Genomic DNA, 24,494 nt, shown 5'->3' with positions numbered 1-24,494 from the left:
TGAGTAGTAACCAAGTTAAGGTCCACCATAGTAGGTTATCAAACTATCTCATCTTATTATACTATTATACATAGGTACTCTTAGTTTTACAGAAGATATTATACTCAATATTATAGCTCAGCAAAACATGGGTTTTAAGTTACTGTAATGTCATGTATTGATTAACAAAACTAATTAGGTAGTAATTATCACAGAAGTTGTATTTGTATAGGATTGGAAGTACACTGTCTTTACAGTTCAATAATTAAAATAGAAAATTTGGTAGGCATATTATACATTTTAACTACAAATTATCTTTACCTTAATTTGTGTTTTCAACTTTTTCATTACAACTTGACCCAACTACTTATTTATAGAATGTATTTAAGTATAATAGTTGAAACAGTGAACAAGTCTTATAAATTTACAAAATCTTGAATTAGTATATTTGACGTGGATGCTTTACGAGTAGCAACAACCCAACAAATAAAATCACACCGTTAACATTATATAATATAAATCCTTGGCAGATACCTATTTATTACTTGACGGATGTTGACTTACTAACTAGTGATAAACATGTTATTACTATGTAGGTACCTGGGTACCTCTACCTATTACAAAATGTACAGTAATTGTGTTACCTTTTGAGCTTTGCACATGGTGTTGATGGCTTGTACGTCATGACTCGAATGTCTCGATTCGTGCATACACACAGCGCAAACTGGTGTCTTACAAACCATACAGTACATGGACAGGCACTCTTCTTCGTGTTCGTTGCAGATGATGTCCCTGTTTCTGATCTTGTTCCTGAGCGCCAACTTGCCAACTGTCGGCTCCAGCAGGTTGTGCTTGGCCAACGGGCCCCTGGACGGATGACAGTTGTCGCGGCACGAGTCACAGTACAACACTTCGCACTGCTCGCACAGCACGGTGGCGTCGGCTGCAGGTTCACTTTCGCACAGCTGGCACTTGGGAACGATGTGCCTGAGCTCACCATAACGGTCCACGATGTTCCTCATCGTCCTGTACTTTGGCAAGTTGTGCGCGCCATTGTCATCAAAGTACACGGTCTTCCTGCAGGCCGGACACGACAGCGAATACGAGCCGGCCATGATCGGTGGGAACGCGATGATGCCTCCGCCGATGTGGTTGGACGTGCCCAGGTAGCTGTTCGGCCGGCTGTTGCACACCACGCCGCTGTCCGTCTCGCTGAGTATGGACAGCTTGTCCGACTCTGGATGGCAGTCAGACGCGTGTGACTCGGCTGTGCTGCTACCGCTGGTTGTCGAGTTACCGCTGTTCTCTTGCGGCACGGTCGGCTCCAGCGGTCGCTGCGCGTGTACCGCACAGTTCAGGCACAACGCATGGTAGCACGGCAACAGTACCGGGTTGTTGAACAGCTGCTTGCAGGCGATGCAGTGCAGTTCGTCTTCCATAGCGGAGGTTAAACAAATTTCTAGCAGACGGAAGGAGACTGGAGATTTTGTCTCAATTGTTTTCGAGACCAGGAACGGAAAAAATTATCGTCGTCGTCGTGTCAATCGGTGATCAAAATAGTTCACATCGCGGAAAATCTTCCGGACGATTTATGCGAGAAAAATGAGAGGATGCACCTATACATATATATATTCAAATAAACACGGAGATACACCACGGTGGTGTCTTACAAGTTGCAATATTATTTTGTGTATATTGTATGTATCCACGGAACGGAGCACAAACGCACGACAGAACGACACACACGCTAGACAAAAACTAAGTGGTGTTGTGTTAATGTGTTAGTTGATACGTCTTGGTGTATTATTGTTGTTGTGTTAGCCGGACGAAAACGCGACTTTTGTTTACACGACGCTAATGAACTCTGGCGGCGAACGACCGCAAATTGCCGCCGCTTACAGTGTCGCCCGCATACACAGCCGAAACCGAAAACGTGAACGAGCATGACAAAATGGATCTATCATGATTACTTGTTAAATTTATTACGGGATCAATATTCTATTGGTGCTCCCGAGTCCACTCGAATCGGGACATTTCGTCGATGTCAAATAATACAAAAGTATTATTAATATATATATATATTTTTATAGTAACAAGTTAGTAGTTACAAACCGCAAATTGTTGACTCGGAGCCGCACCGTTGATTAACGTTTCTCACACTGTTGGATCGGGGTCACGGACATTCGATAACAAAAATTTAGAGATAACCGGGCCTGGAAGGCCTGCTTCAAAATGTATAGATATCCACATATAATACAAGATAATACATACTACATAGACCCATAGATATTAAAGAATGGATAGGCCATGGCTATATTAACAAAATAGAGGGTCATGGGGCCGGGATGGGGAAGAGAGAAAGACTGTTTTTTATCATTGCTTCTCATTCTGACAGAGGTCTTATCATAAATTATATACAATAATTATACATAAATCTATTTGTGATAAGACCTCTATAACATCACAGATTATATGAATATAATATAATATTTTCATATAATCTGTGATAACATCAACAAATGTTCATGTTCGTTCCCGTAAATTGCCTATCCATTCTTTAATATCTATGCATAGACCTATGTTCATGGCGGGTGGAAGGGGGTTTAAGGGGTCGTCACGACCCCTCACTCATTTAACCTAATGTTTCGGTCGGCACATTCACATTGTCAAATACAAAAAAAAAAATGGACAAGTGGATGTCACTATGCTGTACAGTAGGTTACAAGTCACTGACCACTGCAGTATAATGGATGGTATTAATTTTGAATTCGATGATATAATATCATTGTATAAGAAAAACGATTTTGAGCGGAGAAGTATGTCAGTCTAGGTATAAGACATATTATATACTTATCTATGGTAGGTACCTATAATAAATTCCAAATTAATCATATCACAATATCCCATTGGTACTTATAATTCATTATACACCAACAACAAACCGTAATACCATTATAGATATATAATAGTATACTTTAGAAGTTTCAAGTACCCACGAATAATATTATACAATAACAACAAAATAACTAAAGTAGGTATTCTAGGTTTTTTAATATGTATTTTCGTCAGAATTTGAACTTAAAATGAGTATAAAAATAAACTGTGCTTATGTATTTTTAGATTTTTTGATAACAGAATTAACTACTTACGTGGAATCTTGTTTTAAATTTTCAATCCTTAAGTATAAAAATTGAACATTTTATAAATTTTTAACTATACAAAAAAATTATTCAATTTTAAATTTGATAAATTTTATCGAAATTCGATCTTTAAATGCTTATAAAAAAAGTGTGCCTATGTATATTTTAAATTCAACTGCTATTGTAACAATATATCAGGAGCCTTATATTAATTTTTTATACTTTTTGGCCCAACTGATTAAAATGATAAAAATTATATTTAATATTTATAGAAAAAAACTAAAAAAATTGAAAACCGAGAATGTCCGTAAAAAGCTCAAAAAGAGTCAAAATATTTTCAAAATTGTATGGTGTATAGAAAATGAAAATATTAACATTCAGTGAAATTTTCAAATATCTACAGTCATTCGTTTTTTAATTGCAATAAAATAAGAAAATCGTCACATGAGAAATCGAGCGATTATCAAATGTTGTAAAAACTAAAAATATAAATAACGCTCACAAAAATTTAATTTGACTTTCTTGTAGACATTTTTTTTTTTGATAAAGGTCGACAATACTATGAGGAATCTTGTATTACATTTTTAAATCTTAGATTTGAGAAAAGAATAATTTTTACGAATTCTTAACTCAAAATAATTTGATAATTTTCGTGATTTTTACATATTTTGTCAATTTTTGAACTTTAAATGCTAATAAAAAAAAACTGTGACTAAAAATTTTTAATATTTTTCAAATGTCATTGTAAAAATATAGTAGGAGCCTTGTATTAAATTTTCAAGTATTTTTACTCAACAAATAAAGTTTTATTGGCATTCATATAGAAAAAAAAACCAATAATATTGGAAACTGAAAATGTCCCTAAACAGTTCAAAAAAATCAAAATATTTTGAAAATTTTATCATATTGTATAGAAAATGGGAATATAAACAACCAATAAAAATGTCATGTATCTACGGTCATTTGTTTTAAAGTTACACCAAAAACCAAAATCAATTTTCTCGAAAACAGATTTTGCGTAAAAATTCCCGTTTTTCCTTAATTTTCTTTTGTTTTTCATGGTGCTTTTGAAAACTTTTGGAAATTTCAAATTTTGACCTCCCGAATGCACCAACTAGATTCACTTTCCCATCAAACAAGATACTGTTGAAGAAAATCGAAGCAGTTTTACTGCCCCAAACCAACACAAAAATTAAAAAATTAAAAAATAAAAAATAAAAAAAAATAAAAAACACACATCATTTTAAATCAATACATTCATCTTCCCACTCAGAATCTAAAATGGAAACTGAAAATTCCGTAAAGAGCTCAAAATAAGTCAAAATATTTGGAAAATGTTATGGTGTATAGAAAATTCTAATATAAACATTCAGTCAAAATGTCATGTACCTACGGTCATTTGTTTAAGGCTGGGGCTATACACAGCGTATTCCGCGGCGTTCGAAACGCGGTGGAATTCGCCGTGTATCGCCCCAGCCTAAGAGTTGCACCAAAAACCAAAATAAATTTTCTCAAAAACAGATTTTGCGTAAAAATTCCCGTTTTTCCTTAATTTTTCTTTTATTTTTCACGGCGCTTTTGAAAACTACTGGGAAATTTTTACTTTTGACCCCCCCCCCCCCCAAAGTACAAACTAGATCCACTTTCGTATCAGAAAAGATACTGTTGAAAAAAATCCAAGCATTTTTTACTGTCCTAAAAGGTGATGACAGACACGAAAAAAAAAATAAAATAAACACACATGATTGTAAAATCAATACATTCATCGTTCCACTCAGAATCTAAAATGTAGAAAAAGCATTTTCTTATTTCTGAATAACTATGGTCTATGGCATATTGACATGTCTAATGTAACAGATTTCAATAGCGCATTATGTGAGTTAAATATTATATTAAGAGGATGCTACCCATGCATTTGCAGTTGTCTCCATCTTACACACTAACGACATGGAAAATTTTCGTTCACTAGTTTCAACAGTATGCTGTTATTTTTGATAATAAAGTGAATTGACCTATCATAACATTTTTAGATAATAACATTATCTGTGCTTAAGCGTTGGATTTTATTCGATGTTTTAATTTTCAAGCGAGATATGAGCCTTTTTAATTTTTGATATTTCAAATACACATATCTTACTTGAAAATGAAAATATTTAAAAATCGCCAACGCTTAAGCACAGATAATATTCTAACATATAAGTATGATAATAGGTTAATTCACTCTAATATTAAAACGAACAACACACAATTGAAACTAGTGAACGGAAATTTGCTATATCATGCGTGCGTAAGACGGAGACAATAAATGCATGGGTAGCGTCTCTTAAGGCTACAAACTGAAAATGTTAATCAAACTGTAAACATTGTTACAAAATGGCACATAAGATAAAAATATGGGTATGGTTAAAAGAAAGAGAATCTCTGTGTAATAGGTATATACATAAATTTATTATAATTTTTGTTTTTTTGGAACGCACATTCTGACAATGTTTTATATCAGGTGGCGTGGCAAAGGGGGTCTAGAGGAGCGACCGCTCCTCCAAAATTTGGGTGGGTGGATATTCATTTTTAGCATATAATATACTGTACACAATATACTATAGAATTAATGAAGTACTAATGTAAAAAAAGAGTGGCAAATGGGTACCGCTCTACTGTTCATTAGATGTCAAATGGATCATTGTAATGGATGTGTTAAATGTTAATTCAATGATGTAAAATAATGTTACACCAAAACCGAAACTGAACGAAGACGTTCTGCTTATATTACTATAAGTATATTTTATAATATTGCTATTAAAGTAATTTATACTAACAGTATGTTAAATTTACTATGTCAAAAACATTTAATTTGTTGTACTTTAAAAGTTTTATGTACCCACGAATAATATTTTTAAATTACAAAAAAATAACTAAAAACGTATTTTTCGTTTAGGTATACATATCTAATTTTATTCTAATTTGAACTTAAAATGTCTATAAAAATGACTGTGTGAATATATTTTTAGAGATTTGGGTTACAATAATATCAACTATTTATGAAAAAGTATGTTTTAATTTTTCAATCATTAACTAAAAAATTTATCATTTTATACATTTTTATTTTTTAACTACAATATAATTTGCAATTTTTCGTAATTTTCTTTTCATCACTTATATTTAAAAATGTTTTATTCATTACTAACTGAATAGAATATTGCAAATTTTCGAGACTGTTGAATTTCGTCAAAATTCTAACTTCAGACAGTCGTAAAAAATTATTGAGGACTTTTTTTTAATTTCACTATTAACAACTTTTTGAACTGTCCCTATTACATTTTTAAGTTTATTGCCCTACCAAAATTTTTTTAGTGACAGCAATTAAAAAAAAAAAATTGCTTAGGTATACAGCTATCAATAGTTCAAAAAGAATCAAAATATTTTGTCAATATTCGGTAAGACAATTTCATGTACCTATGTATACGGTTATTATTTTATTATAAATCGATTTCGATGAAAATTGGCTTTGTATAAAAATTCTCATTTTAGATTCTGGGTGGAGCGATGAATGTATATTGATTTTACAATGATGTGTTTTTTTTTTTAATTTTAATACTGTCATCACCTTTTAGGACAGTAAAAATGCTTAGATTTTTTTCAACAGTATATTTTCTGACAGGAAAATGAATACTTTGGGGGGGTCTAAATTCTTAAAAATCTTAATAGTGTTTTAAAGCGCTGGAAAAAGAAAAGAAAAATTAAGAAAAAACGGGAATTTTTACGCAAAGATGGTTTTCGACAAAATCGATTTTGGTTTTTGGTATAACTCTACAACAAATGACCTTAGTTGTAATTCAAAAACGAATAACCATAGATTCTTGAAATGTATATCATATATTAATTTTCAAAATATTTTAACGTGTTTTGACTTTTGATCTGTTTACGGGCAATTTAAAAATTGTTTTCTAAACATCTCAACAAAATTTTATTTGTTAGGCCAAAAAGCATCAAAGTTTATTACAAAGCTCCTGATATATTTGCTTAAATAGCAGTGTAAAAATACAAAAACAAAATTTTTTTTTATATGTATTTAAAGTTCAATTTTTGACAATATTTATCAAATTTAATATTTAAAAATGATTTTGTAGTTAAAAAAGTATGTAACCTACTGTACGGCAGAGCGATATCCACTTACCCACCTTTTTTCCTTATTTTTTTAAGTTTTTACCACATTTTTGAAAATAACTCAATATTTTTATTTCTACCCTTCCCCCCCCAAAAAAAAAATAATAGATTAATTTTCCTATCATAAAAAAGAAAATAGGTGAAGTAGAAAATCGGACACCAACATTGTTTTGCTCCGATCAGAATCTTAAAAATTAACTTAAATAAGAAAATAATAAGCTAGAACCTATAATAGTATGTTATTAATTTCAAACGTTTTAAGAATGTACTGTTATTTTACCTATATATAAATGTTAAATAAATAATAAACATAATTTAATTTAACGCAATTTTTTTTCATAAAATATTGAGTGGATGGGTAGGTGGTTAGATTAAAATCTTTGCTCCTTGTGTGAAAATAGCTCGCCTAGCAACTGTTTTATATTAAATGATTTGTTAAATGTAATATATTATAATACTTATAAAAAAAAGTTATAAAAAAAAGTAATTGTTTTATGATTCACATTTTAAATCAAAATAGAGATACTAAAAAATCGGCTTAGATCAAAAACTCAAATTAAAAAAGCAGAAGAAGAAGATATCTTCTAAGACCGTGGTCTAGAAAATAGAAAATAAATAAGCCCCAGGCCGTGATAACAACTGATAAGTTTTTAATCAGTATATTGTTCTGTGGTATAATAAATTACATATGTATTGGTATTTATTATCAGTTGATAAGCCTGATGTCCTATTCAGTCTTAGAAAAAATAAATAAAAATATAAAATATCTATGCATTTTTTATCGCATTTGATTAGAGGGGCCACACAGCATTTTTTGGAGCAAAAACACGATGTATAGAAGACATCTTGTCTAATAAAAAGAAATTGGTAAAATTTATTTTACCGGTAAAAATTTACCTGATAAATTTACAGCACTCGCATTTCTAAAGATAATAATATACTATGAAGAGAAAAAGGTGGATTTAGTGTAGATAATTTTTATTGTTTTGTATATGATGTAAAATAGCAGCTATAAATCCATTTTTTATATTTCTTTTGACTTTTAAAAAAAAGTAAGTAAGGTATTCCACGATTAAAAACGTATGATAATTTTTTTTATTTTTCCTATTTTATCAAGTGCTGAAGTATTATTTGAAACCGTGAAGTGACAAAGATTAAAACAAAATCAACAGAATTAAGTGTGAATATTGATTGTAAACGTAATACTATAATATCTTCTAAGTTCTAAGGCCCTGAGTGTAAAAGTTGACAAAAGATAAGAAATTATTTTTATTTGCTACTCTATTAATTTAAGTTATTGTTTTGTAATTCAAAGTAAAAATATGTTTTTGTTATGTATATAACAATAAAAAATTATAAAAACATTTATCATTTGAATATATGAGGTATTAAAATAAAACATTCACAATGATTGAATATTTTTAAGACAGTTAAAATAATTGTTATTCTATTTGTTTGTTTAGGAATCACCTGTTATACCTTATCCAAAATGAAACCAGTCCAGATGACAATGAAAATGGGAATTGTAAATTTATTTACAAGTTCACATACTCGTTTTTATAGTAAAGGTCAAAAAAATAGTTACGACGTACTAGTTGTGGGAGGAGGTATTGTTGGATTTGCAACTGCACGAGCATTATTATCACGAAATAAGCATTTACAAGTAGGTCTTGTAGAAAAAGAAAATAGGCCATCAGTTCATCAAAGCGGACACAACAGCGGAGTTATACATGCAGGTATATATTACAAACCAGGTTCAATGAGAGCAAAAATGTGCATTGAAGGTCTTTATAAAACTTATGAATACTGCGCCAAAAATAGTATACCTCATAAAAAATGTGGAAAACTCATTGTTGCCACTGAAGAATCCCAATTAAAAAGTTTAAATGACTTGTACGAGCGAGGATTAGAAAATGGCACTCCTGATATAAAGTTGATAAATGGAAATGATATCAAGACCATTGAACCATATTGTAATGTAAGTCAATATAAGTTACAATAAAACATAGTTTAATTTTTTATTACATGTTTATAGGGTGTACGAGCAATTCATTCACCACATACAGGAATTGTAGATTGGGGAGTAGTGACACAACATTATGCAACAGACTTTGCAAATTTGGGAGGTCAAATAATTTACAATTTTAAAGTGAAATCGTTTGAAGAATGTAAACATAACAGAGCACTTAAAATAATTTCTAAAAAAAATGTATAGTAATACACAAAAATAGAGAGGGACATGGCGTGGTATGTGTTAAAACCTATCTGACACTATTGGATCGGTAATTGCCTAAGAATTTAAGCAACACAACACGCCATGTTTATACAGTTCAAAAAAAATAATTTCTAATTCATTGAATTTAAATTTAAAAAAAAATTACAGAATGAAGTATTAGCAGATTATGTCATTACATGTGGTGGACTACAATCTGATAAATTATCATTGATGACTGGATGTAAAGCTGATCCATACATTTTACCAATACGAGGTGAATATCTTTTACTTGGCAAAGAAAAAGCGCACCTCGTTAAAGGCAACATATATCCAGTAATAATCAATTTAATTTTATAATACAATCTGTACACTATACATCATAATATAAATTTATTTATCTCTCTTCTTAGGTGCCAGATCCCAGTTTACCATTTCTTGGGGTACATTTTACACCAAGAATGGATGGCTCTGTGTTTTTGGGTCCAAATGCAGTTCTGGCTCTAAAACAAGAAGGATACAGGTTTTTAATACAGATAAATATGATACAAATTAATTAATGTTTTATGAAATATTAATATATTATTCATATCTTTAGCTGGAATGATGTTAGTATTTCTAACACAATAAGGCTTTTAAAACTAGATGGTGTTCAAAAACTTATGGCAAAACATATGAAATTTGGCATAAATGAAACTATCAAGTCCTTATTTCCTGCCAAGCAGCTAAAAGAAATACAAAATTACATTCCAGACATCAAAAAAAATGATATTAAAAAGTAAAATTGAAAATAAAAAAATTTAAGTATAATTTTATTTATTTAACACATTGCCTGTTACACAAATGAATAGAGGTCCTACAGGTGTTCGTGCTCAACCATTGTGGGCAGATGGAACAATGGCAGAGGATTTGGTGCTAGACATTGCGTCAAATGATCCTTCAGATTTAGTGAAGCATAGAATAATGCATTGCCGAAGTGCTCCATCGCCATCAGCTACATCTTCATTACCAATTGGTGAAGTCATTGTAGACAAAATGTTTGCAAAATACCCGAATCTAAACCCTTTATCAAATTGAGTTACCAATATTTATGCTGTATTTAAAATATTATAATAATCTACCTAAGTCATTTTAGTGATACTGTGTTAGTATGATCTACTTTAATTTATGTGGTACAAGTGATGTCTCATTTAGTAAATTTGTTTAATATTTAAGTCTCTTAGGGGCTAATTTGTAATCAGAGCATCACACTAAATAAATATGATGAATTAATTTGAATCAAAAATCAAAATTATATTACCACCGTAATAAATGTGATAATGACAACATGCTATCTACTTAATCTTCATTTATTACTATTCATTATTATTTATTAAGTTAAATGAAAAACAATAATAACCTAAATATTAACACAAATTTGTATGTATTTTGTTAATTCAGGACAATAAACATAAAATTTGAAATATTAAAATATAATAACTCATTGAATGATAAGATCACCGAACTATACAAAGTACACACGACAAATCCCAACCCTTCTGTCTAATAAGTTTATAATAGAATAATATTGAGTATCAAATATGATTTGGGAGTAGGAATTACTAAGAATTGCAAAGATTACACTCTATTCAAAATGAGATCATTACTCGGCGGCCTAATTGTGCGCATGGGTGTGGCTTTGTTCCGTGGCAGTGCCCAACGCGTCACCGTAGTGGGGACGGCGTCTGACCATATGTCTGACCGCCGCCCAACGAAAACTGGTCGCAGCACAGTAATGATCTCATTTTGAACAAAGTATAGATTAAATTTAAATTTAATACATCTGCACAAATAGTAGTTGGACATTTGTTGTTCATTAATTTTAATTTTTCTAAATCTGAGTTATGTTTTCGTTAATGTGTTAAGAAAATGTCTCACCCACATTTGTTGTCTCTATCTTAATAGAGCATAATATATTAAATTTAAGTTAAACTGCATTTGTTTTAATGTTATAGTGAATTCACCTATTATCTTACCTAAATGGCTAAATGTAACAACATCGTGTGTGATTTGGTAGATCTGTTTTTAGATAATTTAATCTTTGAAGTGAGTTGTAAGTGTATAAATTATTAAAATTTAAAAATGCTCATCACTAGGGCCCGGATTTATATGCAAATGCATGTTCTTCTACAATTCACCTAGAATAATTTTGATTATAAATGTCGACGTTTCGTAATGTGTAGATTCTATGGTTCAATTTTTTTTTTGCATATTTTTGCATATTTGAATGAAAATGCATATTTATTGCATATTTATGTTGCATATTCTACCATTCATAGAATTTACGTCTGTAAAGATACCTACTGTCGATTGTAAATAACACATTATACATTGATAAGTAATCGTCAATCGACATCATCGTTATCGACGGCCGACGAATGACGACAAATATTGGATTTTCTGATGGTAAATTTATTATTACCCAAACACGTCAAACAATCAAAAAATCGTTGGTATAATCAATGGCGAGGTAACTGAATGTGATGAAGACGAGGAACTGTCAGTTGAAGATTTATCGAGTTTTAAATATGCACCAATTGTATCTTGTGACGTGGAAAGAAGTTTTTCCAAGTACAAAAGTATGCATCGAGATAATCGTAGGAGTTTTCAATTCGAAAACTTGAAATCCATATTTATTACTTCATGCTGGTACTCATCCAATAATAATAATTTAATATAAATAGTAATACTTTAATTAATTTATAACACTTTTATACTTACACAATGTCATTAAAAATGTTATTTTGCATATTTTTTGCATATTTATGATATGAATCTGTATATTTTATAGATTTTTATTGCATATAAATCCGGGCCCTACTCATCACTCATCTAAAATGTAAATATAAAAAAAAAAAACACAAAACCACAAATAATGTTGGTACCAATAGGTTTTATAATAGGTCAATTTATTCTAATGTTAAAACTGATAAAGCTAAATATGAATTGCTGGGCAAAAATTTGCTATGTTACGTACTTGCTCTTACAAGTTCTCTCAGTGATACGTCTTCATAAATAGGGATGTTACGATACTATTGATATACTTTTCTTCCAATACAAGCATTTTTAGTAACGATACTACAGTTTCTTTTTTTTTCAATAAAAGTAATCTTATCGAATAATATACGTTGTATGAATATATATGTAAAAATGTTCAATTTTTAAAAAAAAAATTAATTTAATAGTTGCATTTTCCTTGAATTTCGACTTATCAAGGATTCACCGTATTTAAAATTGATACTTTTTATATTATAGCCAAAAATAAATATTTCCGTATGCCATCATTTGACATGTTTACAAATTCTAAATACTCTTAAAAAAAATTTGGTATCCATAAGAATTAATACTTTCTTTCAATATTTGAATTTGAATTGATAGCGAGTAAAAGTATCAATACTTTTCTTTCGAAATCACATCCAGACTCATAATATTCAATAATTACTACAAACAAAATAATAATTGTTTATAAGTATACAGAATAAATAAGTTACCCATCATATATATACCTGGTACATCCCAGTTAAATGCCATGCCAGGCCATAATACTGGCTTCTTTGTTGCACAAAATTTTTCAAATTCAGACACCAAATTATTTTCAAGATATTCAATTTCATTTACTTTTGAACCATAGAATTTGATTGGATTAATCACATTTACCTCAGTTATACTGGTGGATTCTGCAACACAAATTATTAAATGATTATATTTTAAATTAAAAAAAAATATAAAAGTTTGATTAATTTGAACCAAAGAATCATAAGCGTGCGCACAGTGATTTTTCATAAGCCAAAGCCTGTATATAAGCCTCGAATCATTTTATCCATAAAAATTTCTCAAGGCTCTAAATAGTTCAAAAAGAGTCAAAATTGTTTGAACATTTTACCATGTACGGAAATTTGTAATTTTAAAATTTGGTTAACATTTCAAGTATCTAGAATTATTCTTTTTTTGAATTACAACAAAATATCAAAAATTGATAGATGAAGACATGTTACTGATGAAGATACAATATCATACAAGTTTTAAATACAAAAGCTCATAAAAAATGTATATTACTTTATGGTAAACTATTGTTTTTGTTTAAGGTAGGAATGTTTGTGGAAGGCTTCTATCAAAACTTCTAATGTTAGCTATGAAAGAAAAACTTTTATTAATTTTTAACTGAAAAACAGTTTGACAATTTTCGAAATTTTGATGAATTTGGTTAAAATTTGAAATTTAACTGTATGTAAATAATAATCGTACATATGTATCTTTTATATATTTGAACTTATATTAATGAAACCTATAAGAAACGTAGCATTTTCAAGGTTTTTTACTAATTAAAAAAGTTTTTATCGAGAATAATATAAAAAATTTCTCAAAGCTATTACTAGCTCAAAAAGAGTAAAAATATATCAAAAAGGTTACCATTTATGCAAAATGATAATACAAATATTTGCTGAAAATTCAAGTCTATGGTTGAGTTGCACTAAAAAAATTAACTAGATTTATTCCAAATAACTAGGGAATAGGATTTTTTTTATGACAAACCTAACATTATTATTATTTTTAAACCTATTATAGTCATATAGTTACTTAAAGTTTGCTGATTTTTCGCGATCATAATTATCGTTTTATATTTGGGAAAACATTTAAGAGCAGTACAAAAGCAATACATTTTTTTTTTTTTTTGATAAAACCTATTCAACACAGAGTTTATATAGTATGTCCCAAAAGTCCCGTATCACCCTTAGTATCTCCGTGGAAAATGAATATATTTAAATGCAGTTTTTTTTACAGTCATAAGTATGGAAATTCTGATCAAATAACATAATATTAAATTTCCCAGATAGTCATTTTGTTGATCATATTTTTTAAAACAGTTAAAAATTAAAAATATTAATATTTAATGAAAATCCCTCATGTTAGGGCTAATTATTATTTTTAATTTTAGCCGAAAAATCAGCGTGATTGTAATGATTAACATGCAAATCATATTTTGCTAATGTCGTATGCATAGGTAACATAACTATTATTCTTAGCAATTCACAATAATTATTAGCTCTGACTTGAACAATTTTCATTAAATTTTAATATATTTTTTTTTTAAACTGTTTGAAAAAATACAATCAAAAAAATGGCTATCTTGGAAATTTAAAAAACTTATTTGCCTAAAAAGTTTTTTTTAATAATTTTTGAATTTTTGGAAAAAACCAATCAAATATTATGCTATTCAATCAGAATTTCTATACTTAGGACTATAAAGAAAACTGCATTTAAATATATTGATTTTCTTCGGAGATATTAAGGGTGATACGGGACTTCTGGGACATACTGTATATAAATTATTATTTGTTATAGTTGGAAATTAAAACTTTAAACTATAAAGTAATACAATCTATCAAAGATTTATTATAAATTACAATTATTAATACTTCTCGGAATTTATTAAAACAAAATATAATAATGTTAAACCAAAAAAGTGAGTGTCACTCTGCTGTACAGTAATGGATGGTGTTAAATTTGTATTTACTATTCAATGATATAATATCATTGTATAAGAAAAACGATTCTGAGCGAAGACGGTCTGACAGCCTATGATATTACTAAGTATATTTGATGATATTATTGTGAATAAAACAATTTATATATAACCTATTTACGTGGAAGTTTGTTTTAATATTTCAATCCTTAGCTATATAAATTGAACATTTTATACATTATTACTACAAAATAATTTTAAATTTGGTAAATTTTGTCAAAAATTGAACTTAAACACATCAATGGGCAGTACTGCTTAGCTACTAAGTAATGTTAAAAGTTGATGTTGGGGGGCAATTTTAAATATTACTGTTATAAAATAAATTGTGCCTGTATTTTTAATATTTTTAACTGCTATAGTAAAAGTATATCAGGAGCCTTGTATTAAATGTTCACGTATTTTTGTCCATCAAATAACATTTTATTGATATTTATAAAAAAAACTAAAAAAAATTGAAATTTGAAAACAGCTCAAAACTTGTCAAAATATTTTCAAAATTGTATGATGTTTAGGAAATGGGAATATAAACATTCAGTGAAATTTTCATGTATCTAAAGTTATTTTTTTTTAAATTACAACAAAATATGAAAATTGCTACATGAAAAATCGAGTGAATATATCCAATGGTGTAAAAATATGAATTTCAAACACACATGAAAATTTAATTTGACGTTCTTGTCAGACATTGTTTTTTATAAAGATAGGAAAACTCATGAGGAATCTTCTATTAAATTTTCAAATCTTAGATTTAAAAAGATAAATTTTTATGAATTACCAACTCAAAATAATTTGCACATTTTTGTGATTTTTACATGTTTTGTCAACGTTTGAAATTGAAATGCTTATAAAAAAATTGTGAAATTGCATGCATTTACGGTCATTTGTTTTAGAGTTACACCAAAAACCAAAATTGATTTTGTCAAAAATCGATTTAGCGAAAAAATTCCCGGGTTTCCTTAATTTTTTTTTTGTTTTTCTAGGCGCTTTTGAACACTAATGGGGATATGGAATTTTGAACACCACAATGTTCCAACTAGATCCATTTTACCATCAAACAAGATATTAAAGTTAAACATCTAATCATTATTTTGAATACTTATCGTGTAGACAAAAAAAAATTAAAATTAAAAAAACAAATAATTTTCGGACGTTCAATAACTTAAACATGAAAATTGTAAAACGTTGAAATACTCGAAAACATATAAACGATATATTTTTATTTATTAATATTAAATAGGTATATAAAATGTAGATGTGTTGTATTTATAGAATGATTGACTAAGGGTTGATGATAATACATGGGCACTACCTGCTTTTAGTTTTTAGAGTCTGCGCACGCCTATGCAAGGAATATAATAGTCTAAGACTTGGGCAATGGGCAGTGGAAGTACAAAAGCAATTTGTGATTCTAGACTTTCCATCATAACAAATACTCAAATTAGAAATATTACATTATATAAGATGTAATACCCAAAAGAATTATTTTAAAGAGTTAAAATAGAAAAAGATTTTTACCATCACAGTAGACTATGAATTTAAAATTACCCTTAATTTTTATGAAAACAATTTTAACTTGAATGCAGTGTCGGCCTGGCTCAGGCGGTTAGGAGCCTCCGAGTCCCCAACCCGTATTTTTCAAGAAATAAATGAAACTATTTACCAAAATGTACCTACTATAATATATAGCCCAGTGGTATGCGTTTGGATCTACTAAATAATTGTATAATAATAATATAATATACATTTTATTATTTTAACAATACTAAAATCATAATATCTTAGTTTGTGGTAATAATACAATCATATGATAATTTTGGAATCTATGATTATGTTGAAATACGTACTGTGATGTTTAATCGATTTTATATTACTATATATATATATATCGATCCATATTATGTGATAAATATTTATAAAATGTTTTTAAATAATTTTTTTGAGATTTTGTATTTTTGAGAGGCTCTTTAGATCTCAGGCCGACACTGCTTGAATGTAAATAATTATTTATAAATAAAACCCAATCAAAATTAATGAAACAGTACAACACTTGCATTTGTTAATGTACACTTATATCGACAGATTTACAATTATGTACAAACTAAAAATCCAATAAACAAATCATTACCATTTTCATAACTGGGTGAATTGCACAGTCCATACTCTTTGTCGACTTTTCTCTTCTCTAATTCTACAAACAATGAACAATATCCATGGATTATTCTACAATAAATAATATACCCTATGTTTTAAAATTACCAACTAGGTATATGACAATAATTAGTAAATTGACAGATACAACCTATACTAACCTATTTTTTCTTGATGTTCCAATGTTTTTTTGGAAAAGTTTAAATATTCTAAATCAATATCAACACTGCCATCGGAAGAGCAAACATCATCATCATACTCGCTTTTTTCAATGTTAAAAGTTGTACATGTATTAATTTTCTAGGAAATAGACATAAAATACAATGAGTAACTATAAAAAATGCTTAAAAGATTTCGATCATAAAAATTATAACACTTCTCAACGAATTAAAAACGTAAGAATATTGGACACGGACAAAACAGCCAGTAATGAATGCACTAGCCTACCTTCGTTTCAGTATCAATCGTCAGCAACGAACTATCACTATCCGATTCTCGAGCCCCTGAAATTCGGTAACCCCAATTGATTATGTTCTCGTAGTTTTTCCAAAAATTCAATAAATTCTGGTCCATTTTTTTACTCAAATTAAGAAATAAGAGAAAACTCAAAAGACCGGATACCGGGATACGGGATAATTTCAAACTTAAATTAACTACTTTGGTCTTATCAACACCTTATCAATAACTTTATCATTTCATATTTTAATCGCTATCTCTATGACAGTAAAACCATTAACCAGTAACCGCAGTCCGTTATTACACAATATTCCTCAGCAATCTCATTCATATGATATGATACGTTTTTTTAACGTCTTTGGCTCTCCCATTTTCGTTATCACTGATACGTTCGGCATTGTTGTTCTTCTCGTCGAACGCCATTCTCTTGTAATTCACTCGTCGTGTTAATAAAACGTTTACTTACAAACTGGAAAAATGGTAAGTAAATTTTCATCCGTTTCAATCTTAAAGCACAATAAATAAAATGCACAATTCGTTTGCTTTATGATGTCTGATACATGAGTAGTTTGATTAATATATAAACTTACGTAAGTCTTGTGATATTTTCAAGTCGCTTTTCTATGTGTTGTAGCCTATACTCTTCTATAACCATGAATTTCAGAAATCGATTGCCCTGGAATTTTGAATTAATTTGAACCCTACGTGCATGTAAAATAACTTCTATTAGAATTTTAAACACGTCGGATTTGGTATTTCCTGATCTCATATTCTGTTATATTAACGGATGTGCCACAATGGGATATCTCTTTTTCCATAGTATTAAAATATACTATAGCCTTAAGCGTCGGAAACGGTGCATTTTGTAGTACAAAAACATAGGAAAAAGAACATTTTTCCGGTCAGATCAATGCCCGATTTTCAAAATTATAATTATTGAAGCTGAAATATACATTTGAATAATGCACAATGTTAGTTCTTTTTCAAACGTATTTTCTAACATTGTTTTAAGTAAAATGAATTTTTAGACAGGTTGGACCTGAAAAATGTTGCCTTCTTTAAAATTAATTAAAAGAGGGTTTTCCGGAGAAGTCATTTTTGTTGATATAATACACCTATCGACCCCCTCCTCCCCCTAAATAGGTATCAAGCAGCAGATTAGTGGAAAAGTTTTATAATTACGGTAGTAACTAAAATATCAAATAGAATTTTTGAAAATCGGAAAAACTAGCACAGGACCCTTAAAATGAAATTGTTTTTCCGTTTCTTTTCTTAACGTAATACTTATCATGTCAATTTGTATTCAAATATTTGTCATATTTTAAATCTACTTTTTAACTGTCATAATACCTTATTAACCCATTACATTTTTACTATTGGAATAATTTTTATAAAACCCTCAAAATAATTTCAAGTATATATTTTGTTATAATGCTATGCACTTGAATTATGTTTATAGTGCTTTTAATATTGTATTGTTAATGGCAATAACTAATTTGTTTAATTTTTATCATTTTTAAATACAATTTCTGTATTTTATCTTATTGTCAAATACAAATTCTGATTTCAGGTGAATGTACCTAAACAGAGACGTACGTACTGCAAGAAATGCAAGGTACATAAGGTACACAAGGTAACACAGTACAAAAAATCTAAGGAACGTCAAGCTTCCCAGGGTCGTCGTCGTTACGACCGAAAACAGAGTGGTTTCGGTGGTCAGACTAAGCCTATTTTCAGAAAGAAGGTATAAACAATTATTATTAAATAATAAACCAATTAGATGTAATTAAATATGAATAATTGTTTACCAGGCTAAAACAACCAAAAAGATTGTCTTAAGGATGGAGTGTTCTGAATGCAAATACCGTAAACAAATCCCATTGAAACGTTGCAAGCATTTTGAATTGGGAGGTGACAAGAAACGAAAGGTAAGAAATATTATTATTTTAAATATTTCATTTCGTTAATTTAACTATTTTTATTTTTCAGGGCCAAATGATCCAGTTTTAAGTTGTAAACATATTTTTGTTACTTTTAAGACCAATATATAAGTGCTACTGCAAAATGCTTTTTTTATTTCTTAATTAATAATTATTATAATATTCCATATTGTTTTATTTCCTATCACATTCCCACTGATTTGGTCTTCAAGTTTTGTATGCTTAAAATAATACATCAAGTTATGACATAGTTTTGTTTGCAATAGTCATATTTAAGAACTTGTTGTTTTAACAATATTCTTAAAACAATAAATTACTTAAGATTCAATTTAATATTTTTAATGATAATAAGAATGAAGATACTTTTTTCAAAAAATATGTTATAATTAGTGGTGTATTATCATATTAAAATTGTATAACTATGGTGTGTATTCTTAGGTTTTTTCATTACTGTATTATAGAAAAAAATATGATCAACATTAGCAGAAAAATGTTATTTTTTAATATTTTGTGGGTGTTAGCACGGACAAGAATATCTTAGTCCGTGGTCTTAAGGATTATTTATTTACTTATAACTGAGTTATTTAAATTATTAAAAACACTAGTGAAAATGTTTTATCATATTATAATATTATAAATAACTAATTAGAATCTAACCTAACATTTGGAATAAAATAATAAATTAGTCATCATTTTTTTATTCCTCTTCTAAGACATATAGTTCGATTCCCTTTGTCTTATTCTTATACCATATCTTGTGTTAATGAAAAAGTACTTTTATATTTAGGTGTGGATGTAGATTTTATATGTTAGGTAGATTTACATGATGAATTTATACAAGTGGGTTAGGTCATGAATATTTCACAAACAATATTAATTTGATGAGAGATGAAAATAAGATTTGTAATTTAATATCTGGTAACACCAGCTTAAAAGTACCTAACCTTATAGACTATAATAAGTATAAGGAGGACGCTATAGGGGTATTTGTTGAATCAATCTCACAAGTGTGTAACATGGCAAATTGTACGCTCAGCGCATCACATTAAGCTCAATTATGAGTGAATTGACCACTTGAAATTTAAAAGTAAGATTATTATGGAATCTCATAAGCTTTTTATCATATTTTAAATATAAAGCGAGTTATGAGTATTTTTAAATTTTAAATCGTGTGTACATCTAAATAATACTAACTAGTAACTCGCTTTCAATATATAACAAAAAGCAACATTTTAATTTAAAAAAAATTAGTATTTTATTTTATGTATATTAAATAGGTTGCAGTGAATAAAATATAATATAGAGTAAGCTGTGAAAAGGATAGTATACAAAAAAAAAAAAAATGTTCAGGAGTCATGATAAAATATGTAAACCACTCAACCACGAATTTAGATAGGTACAGGTAAGTATATCTCACGGACTAGGATATCTTAGTCCGTGGTATATCTTAATTCGTGATGTAGGTATATTGTCATGGCTAAATAGTAAAATCAAGGTGGATTTTTAAATCCACCTTGAGTAAAATATATAAATTATTATCACTGATTAAAAACAAATTTCTTATCACATAACTAAATTAATTGTAGAGATTGAACAGAATCAAAATTTGGGTATTTGTCTACAGAGTACATGAAATTTCTATTGTGTGATTTGACTATCATTTGAGAGTTCCAAACTTCAAATTTTTGTTTTTATCTTGACAGCTTTTGTATTTTATCTAATAATGCACAACATTTCTTAGTTTTACCATTAGAATATAACCTACTGTGCCATTAATATAATTTCTTCAAATAAACAAAAATGGAAGAACTTAAAAAAGTAAGTACCTACCTGTATTATTAAATATTTTTGAACAGATTAATAATTATATTTTGTTTTTATCCTTGTTGTTTTAGGTTCCTCCAATGGAACAACGTCAATTAGTTACATATATTAATCATTTCATTACGTCCACTGTTACATTTTTAAACAATTTCATGACACACTGTGAAGCAAAAATGATGAAATCCGAACAACGGTTGCAAAAAATTTCAGCATCTCTGTGTATATTAGAAACTAAGGTACAACTTAACTAAATATTACATGACACATTTATACATAAGATAATATGAATTTTAGTTAAATTCTGTCCCTGAACTACGAGAACTGCAGTCTTCTCAATTTCAAACAAGTAAACCTCCCAGCAATCAATTAAAAGATAATTCACATAATGCTGAAGTAACCGATGAACATAATAAAACAGAGGCAACCGATGGACTTAATAAAACCAAGACAACAGATAGCCATGGTAAAACTGAAGACATTATTATTTCAGAACCAGCTGCTGTTGTAGATGAAAGTCCTAATGAGCCAATTGTGGATCCAACAATATTAAAATATCGTAAAATGATTCAATTTGGTGTGCCAAGAGGCGCTGTTGAGTTAAAAATGGTCAATGAAGGATTGGATCCAAAACTATTGTGATAAATTTATAATTTCTTGTGTAGCGTTTTATAAAACAAAATATTAAGGAAATCATTTAATTTTTTTATATAAACATTATATTATTTATATTGTTATTACATAACGGGTAATTGTGTAATGTATCATAAAAAAAAAAACTGCTAAGTGCGAGTCGGACTCATGCACAAAAGGTTCCGTACCACCATCTATAAACATGTTGGCAACACTACTTATATTATATAGTCTAGGATTTTTAGTATTTGTTGTTATAGCAGCAACATAAATACAAATTCTGTGAAAATTTCAAATATCTAACTTTCATAGTTCATGAGATACAGACTTAGTAATAGGGTCCCATTTTACCGCACGGAACCTTAAATATAGGGTGCCTAAAGATATTGCAATACCATTCTTATGTTATCATAATTGTTTTATATGTAGCAATAATATGCCAGTATTCTTATATAATAATTGCTATAAGAAAACATTACCCTTGGTCACACACATTTATCTTCCATAAAACCACCACTTTGTGTCATCTGTGATAAAATAATTAATAATTATACTTATAAGACTTATATAATTATAAATGTTTAATAAATAATAGTTATTACTTATTACCTACCTATTTGTTATGTTAAACATGTATTGTATTTAAAATATAGTTATAAATGTCTATTTTGCTCTGACCGCTGATATATTTTCATGAGGACAATAAATCTTCATTATAATGCTAAGTAATGCTATATGTATTATAAGTTATGGATCCTTCATAACCGTACCATTGATATATACAACAACTAGATAGCCATCTCCTTCTTATTATCCAAGTCGGCCGCCATTTACAAAGCAAGCAATGTTTACAACATAATATTACAGAATAATATAATATAAGTTGATTATAATATGTATATAAATAAATGTAAAATTAATGAAAACATTGCTTGTTTTATAAATGGCGGGCCGACTTCAACATTGGTCAGTACTGTAGAATGAAGACGGCTATCTAGTAGTTGTTGTATTTATCTATGAACCGTACACAGTTTCATACACTATACTTTCATGTTTACCAAGTCTCACCCAGGTGGGGGTACTTAAGCCCCTCCCATGCAAGAAAAAAACCTGCATGATTATTTCATACTATTATACACAAATTTCGAGCTTTATATTATAACATATCTACCCACTGGGAACTTGAGAAGTTTAGATAGATAGGTATATTAAAAAAAAAATTAAGGTAATTTGTAACATTGCATCTGATGAATATTATTTTTATATTTTAATTACCTACTTGTTTTTTTATTATTTAACTTTAATTATTATTAAGATGTAGGTATATTTTTTATCTTATTTATATATTAAATTATGCAACCATATAAAATGTATACATTTTCTTATACCTATCTAGGTAAAAATGCTTGGTACAATGGTACTGTTTTGTTATAATTTATTAATAATTATTAAAAAAAAAATGTTTCATTTTTATTTTATCTACATTTGTTATTTTATGGAACAAATAATATATTGTTTCAAGTCACCATTAAACTATTTAATTGAAAATATGGTGTTTTTAAAATTTAAAATAAGTTTTAAATCATCCTAAAATTTAAGTGACTTAAACAAAAGGTTTTTATTTTTTTAGATTCTGTGTGGAACGATGAATGTATTGATTTTACAATGATGTGTGTTTTTTTTTTTATTTTTTTTTTTTTTTGTGTGTCATCACCTTTTAGGACAGTAAAAGTGCTTGGATTTTCTTCAACAGTACCTTTTCTGATAGGAAAGTGAATCTAGTTGGTACTTTGGAGGGTCAAAAGTAAATTTTTTCCAATAGTTTTCAAAAGCGCCGTGAAAAACAAAAGAAAAATTAAGGAAAAACGGGAATTTTTACGCAAAATCTGTTTTCGAGAAAATCGATTTTGGTTTTTGCTGTAACTTTAAAACAAATGACCGTAGATACATGAAATTTTCAATGGTTGTTTATATTTCCATTTTCTATACACGATAACATTTTCAAAATATTTTGATTTATTTTGAACTGTTTAGAGACATTTTCATTTTCCATTTTTTTTTAGTTTTTTTTCTAAAAATATCAATAAAATTGTATTTGTTGATTAAAAAAGCTTGAAAATTTAATAAAAGGCTCCTAGTATATTGTTTCAAAAGCAGATGAAAAATATTAAAAATCCTTAATCACATTTTTTTTTATAAGCATTTAAAGTTCAAAAATTGACAAAATATGGAAAAATCACGAAAATTAGCAAATTATTTTGAGTTAAGAATTCGTAAAAATTTTTCTTTTTAAATCTAAGATTTTAAAATGTAATACAAGATTCCTTATAAGATTATCTACCTTTATCAAACAAAAAATATCTTTAAGAAAGTCAAATTAAATTTTTATGATCGTTTGAAATTCAAATTTTTACAACATTGGATATTCACTCGATTTC

General features: G+C 28.6%; 4 protein-coding genes across 8 annotated transcripts in view; 3 read left to right on the top strand and 1 right to left on the bottom strand.

Moving 5' to 3' along the window:
• The window catches only part of LOC100166370 (E3 ubiquitin-protein ligase TRIM9), a 90,906-nt gene extending 89,125 nt beyond the window's left edge, over positions 1-1,781 (bottom strand). The window contains exon 1 of one of the 2 annotated variants that reach the window (XM_029488615.1): positions 624-1,781. In XM_029488615.1, the coding sequence (XP_029344475.1) occupies positions 624-1,418 (795 nt within the window). In that variant the 5' untranslated portion in view covers positions 1,419-1,781. The remainder of the gene's footprint in view (positions 1-623) is intronic. The other variant, XM_029488616.1, reaches the window with a different exon arrangement.
• A 6,341-nt stretch (positions 1,782-8,122) lies between these two features.
• LOC100161579 (L-2-hydroxyglutarate dehydrogenase, mitochondrial) lies at positions 8,123-10,832 on the top strand. 3 transcript variants are annotated; one of them, XM_008183272.3, is made up of 8 exons: positions 8,186-8,335; positions 8,401-8,482; positions 8,747-9,261; positions 9,319-9,492; positions 9,667-9,831; positions 9,909-10,018; positions 10,094-10,273; positions 10,347-10,832. In XM_008183272.3, exons 3-8 carry the CDS (start codon positions 8,773-8,775, stop codon positions 10,570-10,572), a joined length of 1,344 nt encoding a protein of 447 aa, XP_008181494.1. In that variant the 5' UTR covers positions 8,186-8,335; positions 8,401-8,482; positions 8,747-8,772; the 3' UTR covers positions 10,573-10,832. The 3 variants fall into 3 exon arrangements, with proteins under 3 accessions (XP_003243484.1, XP_008181494.1, XP_029344473.1); XM_003243436.4 differs by lacking the exon at positions 8,401-8,482 and having other exon boundaries at positions 8,123-8,335; XM_029488613.1 differs by lacking the exons at positions 8,186-8,335; positions 8,401-8,482 and adding an exon at positions 8,527-8,668.
• A 7,155-nt stretch (positions 10,833-17,987) lies between these two features.
• Positions 17,988-19,727, top strand: LOC100159536 (ribosomal protein L44e-like). 2 transcript variants are annotated; one of them, NM_001161931.2, is made up of 4 exons: positions 18,065-18,142; positions 19,233-19,406; positions 19,474-19,590; positions 19,652-19,727. In NM_001161931.2, exons 1-4 carry the CDS (start codon positions 18,140-18,142, stop codon positions 19,670-19,672), a joined length of 315 nt encoding a protein of 104 aa, NP_001155403.1. In that variant the 5' UTR covers positions 18,065-18,139; the 3' UTR covers positions 19,673-19,727. The 2 variants fall into 2 exon arrangements, with proteins under 2 accessions (XP_008181490.1, NP_001155403.1); XM_008183268.3 differs by having other exon boundaries at positions 17,988-18,142; positions 19,474-19,727.
• Positions 19,728-21,247: 1,520 nt separating this feature from the next.
• Positions 21,248-22,720, top strand: Ccdc53 (coiled-coil domain containing 53). Its single transcript, NM_001162820.2, has 3 exons — positions 21,248-21,420; positions 21,498-21,662; positions 21,721-22,720. Exons 1-3 carry the CDS (start codon positions 21,403-21,405, stop codon positions 22,063-22,065), a joined length of 528 nt encoding a protein of 175 aa, NP_001156292.1. The 5' UTR covers positions 21,248-21,402; the 3' UTR covers positions 22,066-22,720.
• Positions 22,721-24,494: the final 1,774 nt, after the last annotated feature.

This window comes from Acyrthosiphon pisum, chromosome A1 (genome assembly GCF_005508785.2).
Source record: "Acyrthosiphon pisum isolate AL4f chromosome A1, pea_aphid_22Mar2018_4r6ur, whole genome shotgun sequence".
In the NCBI taxonomy this organism is placed as follows: domain Eukaryota; kingdom Metazoa; phylum Arthropoda; class Insecta; order Hemiptera; family Aphididae; genus Acyrthosiphon; species Acyrthosiphon pisum.
This window is presented reverse-complemented; position numbering and strand designations above follow the sequence as displayed.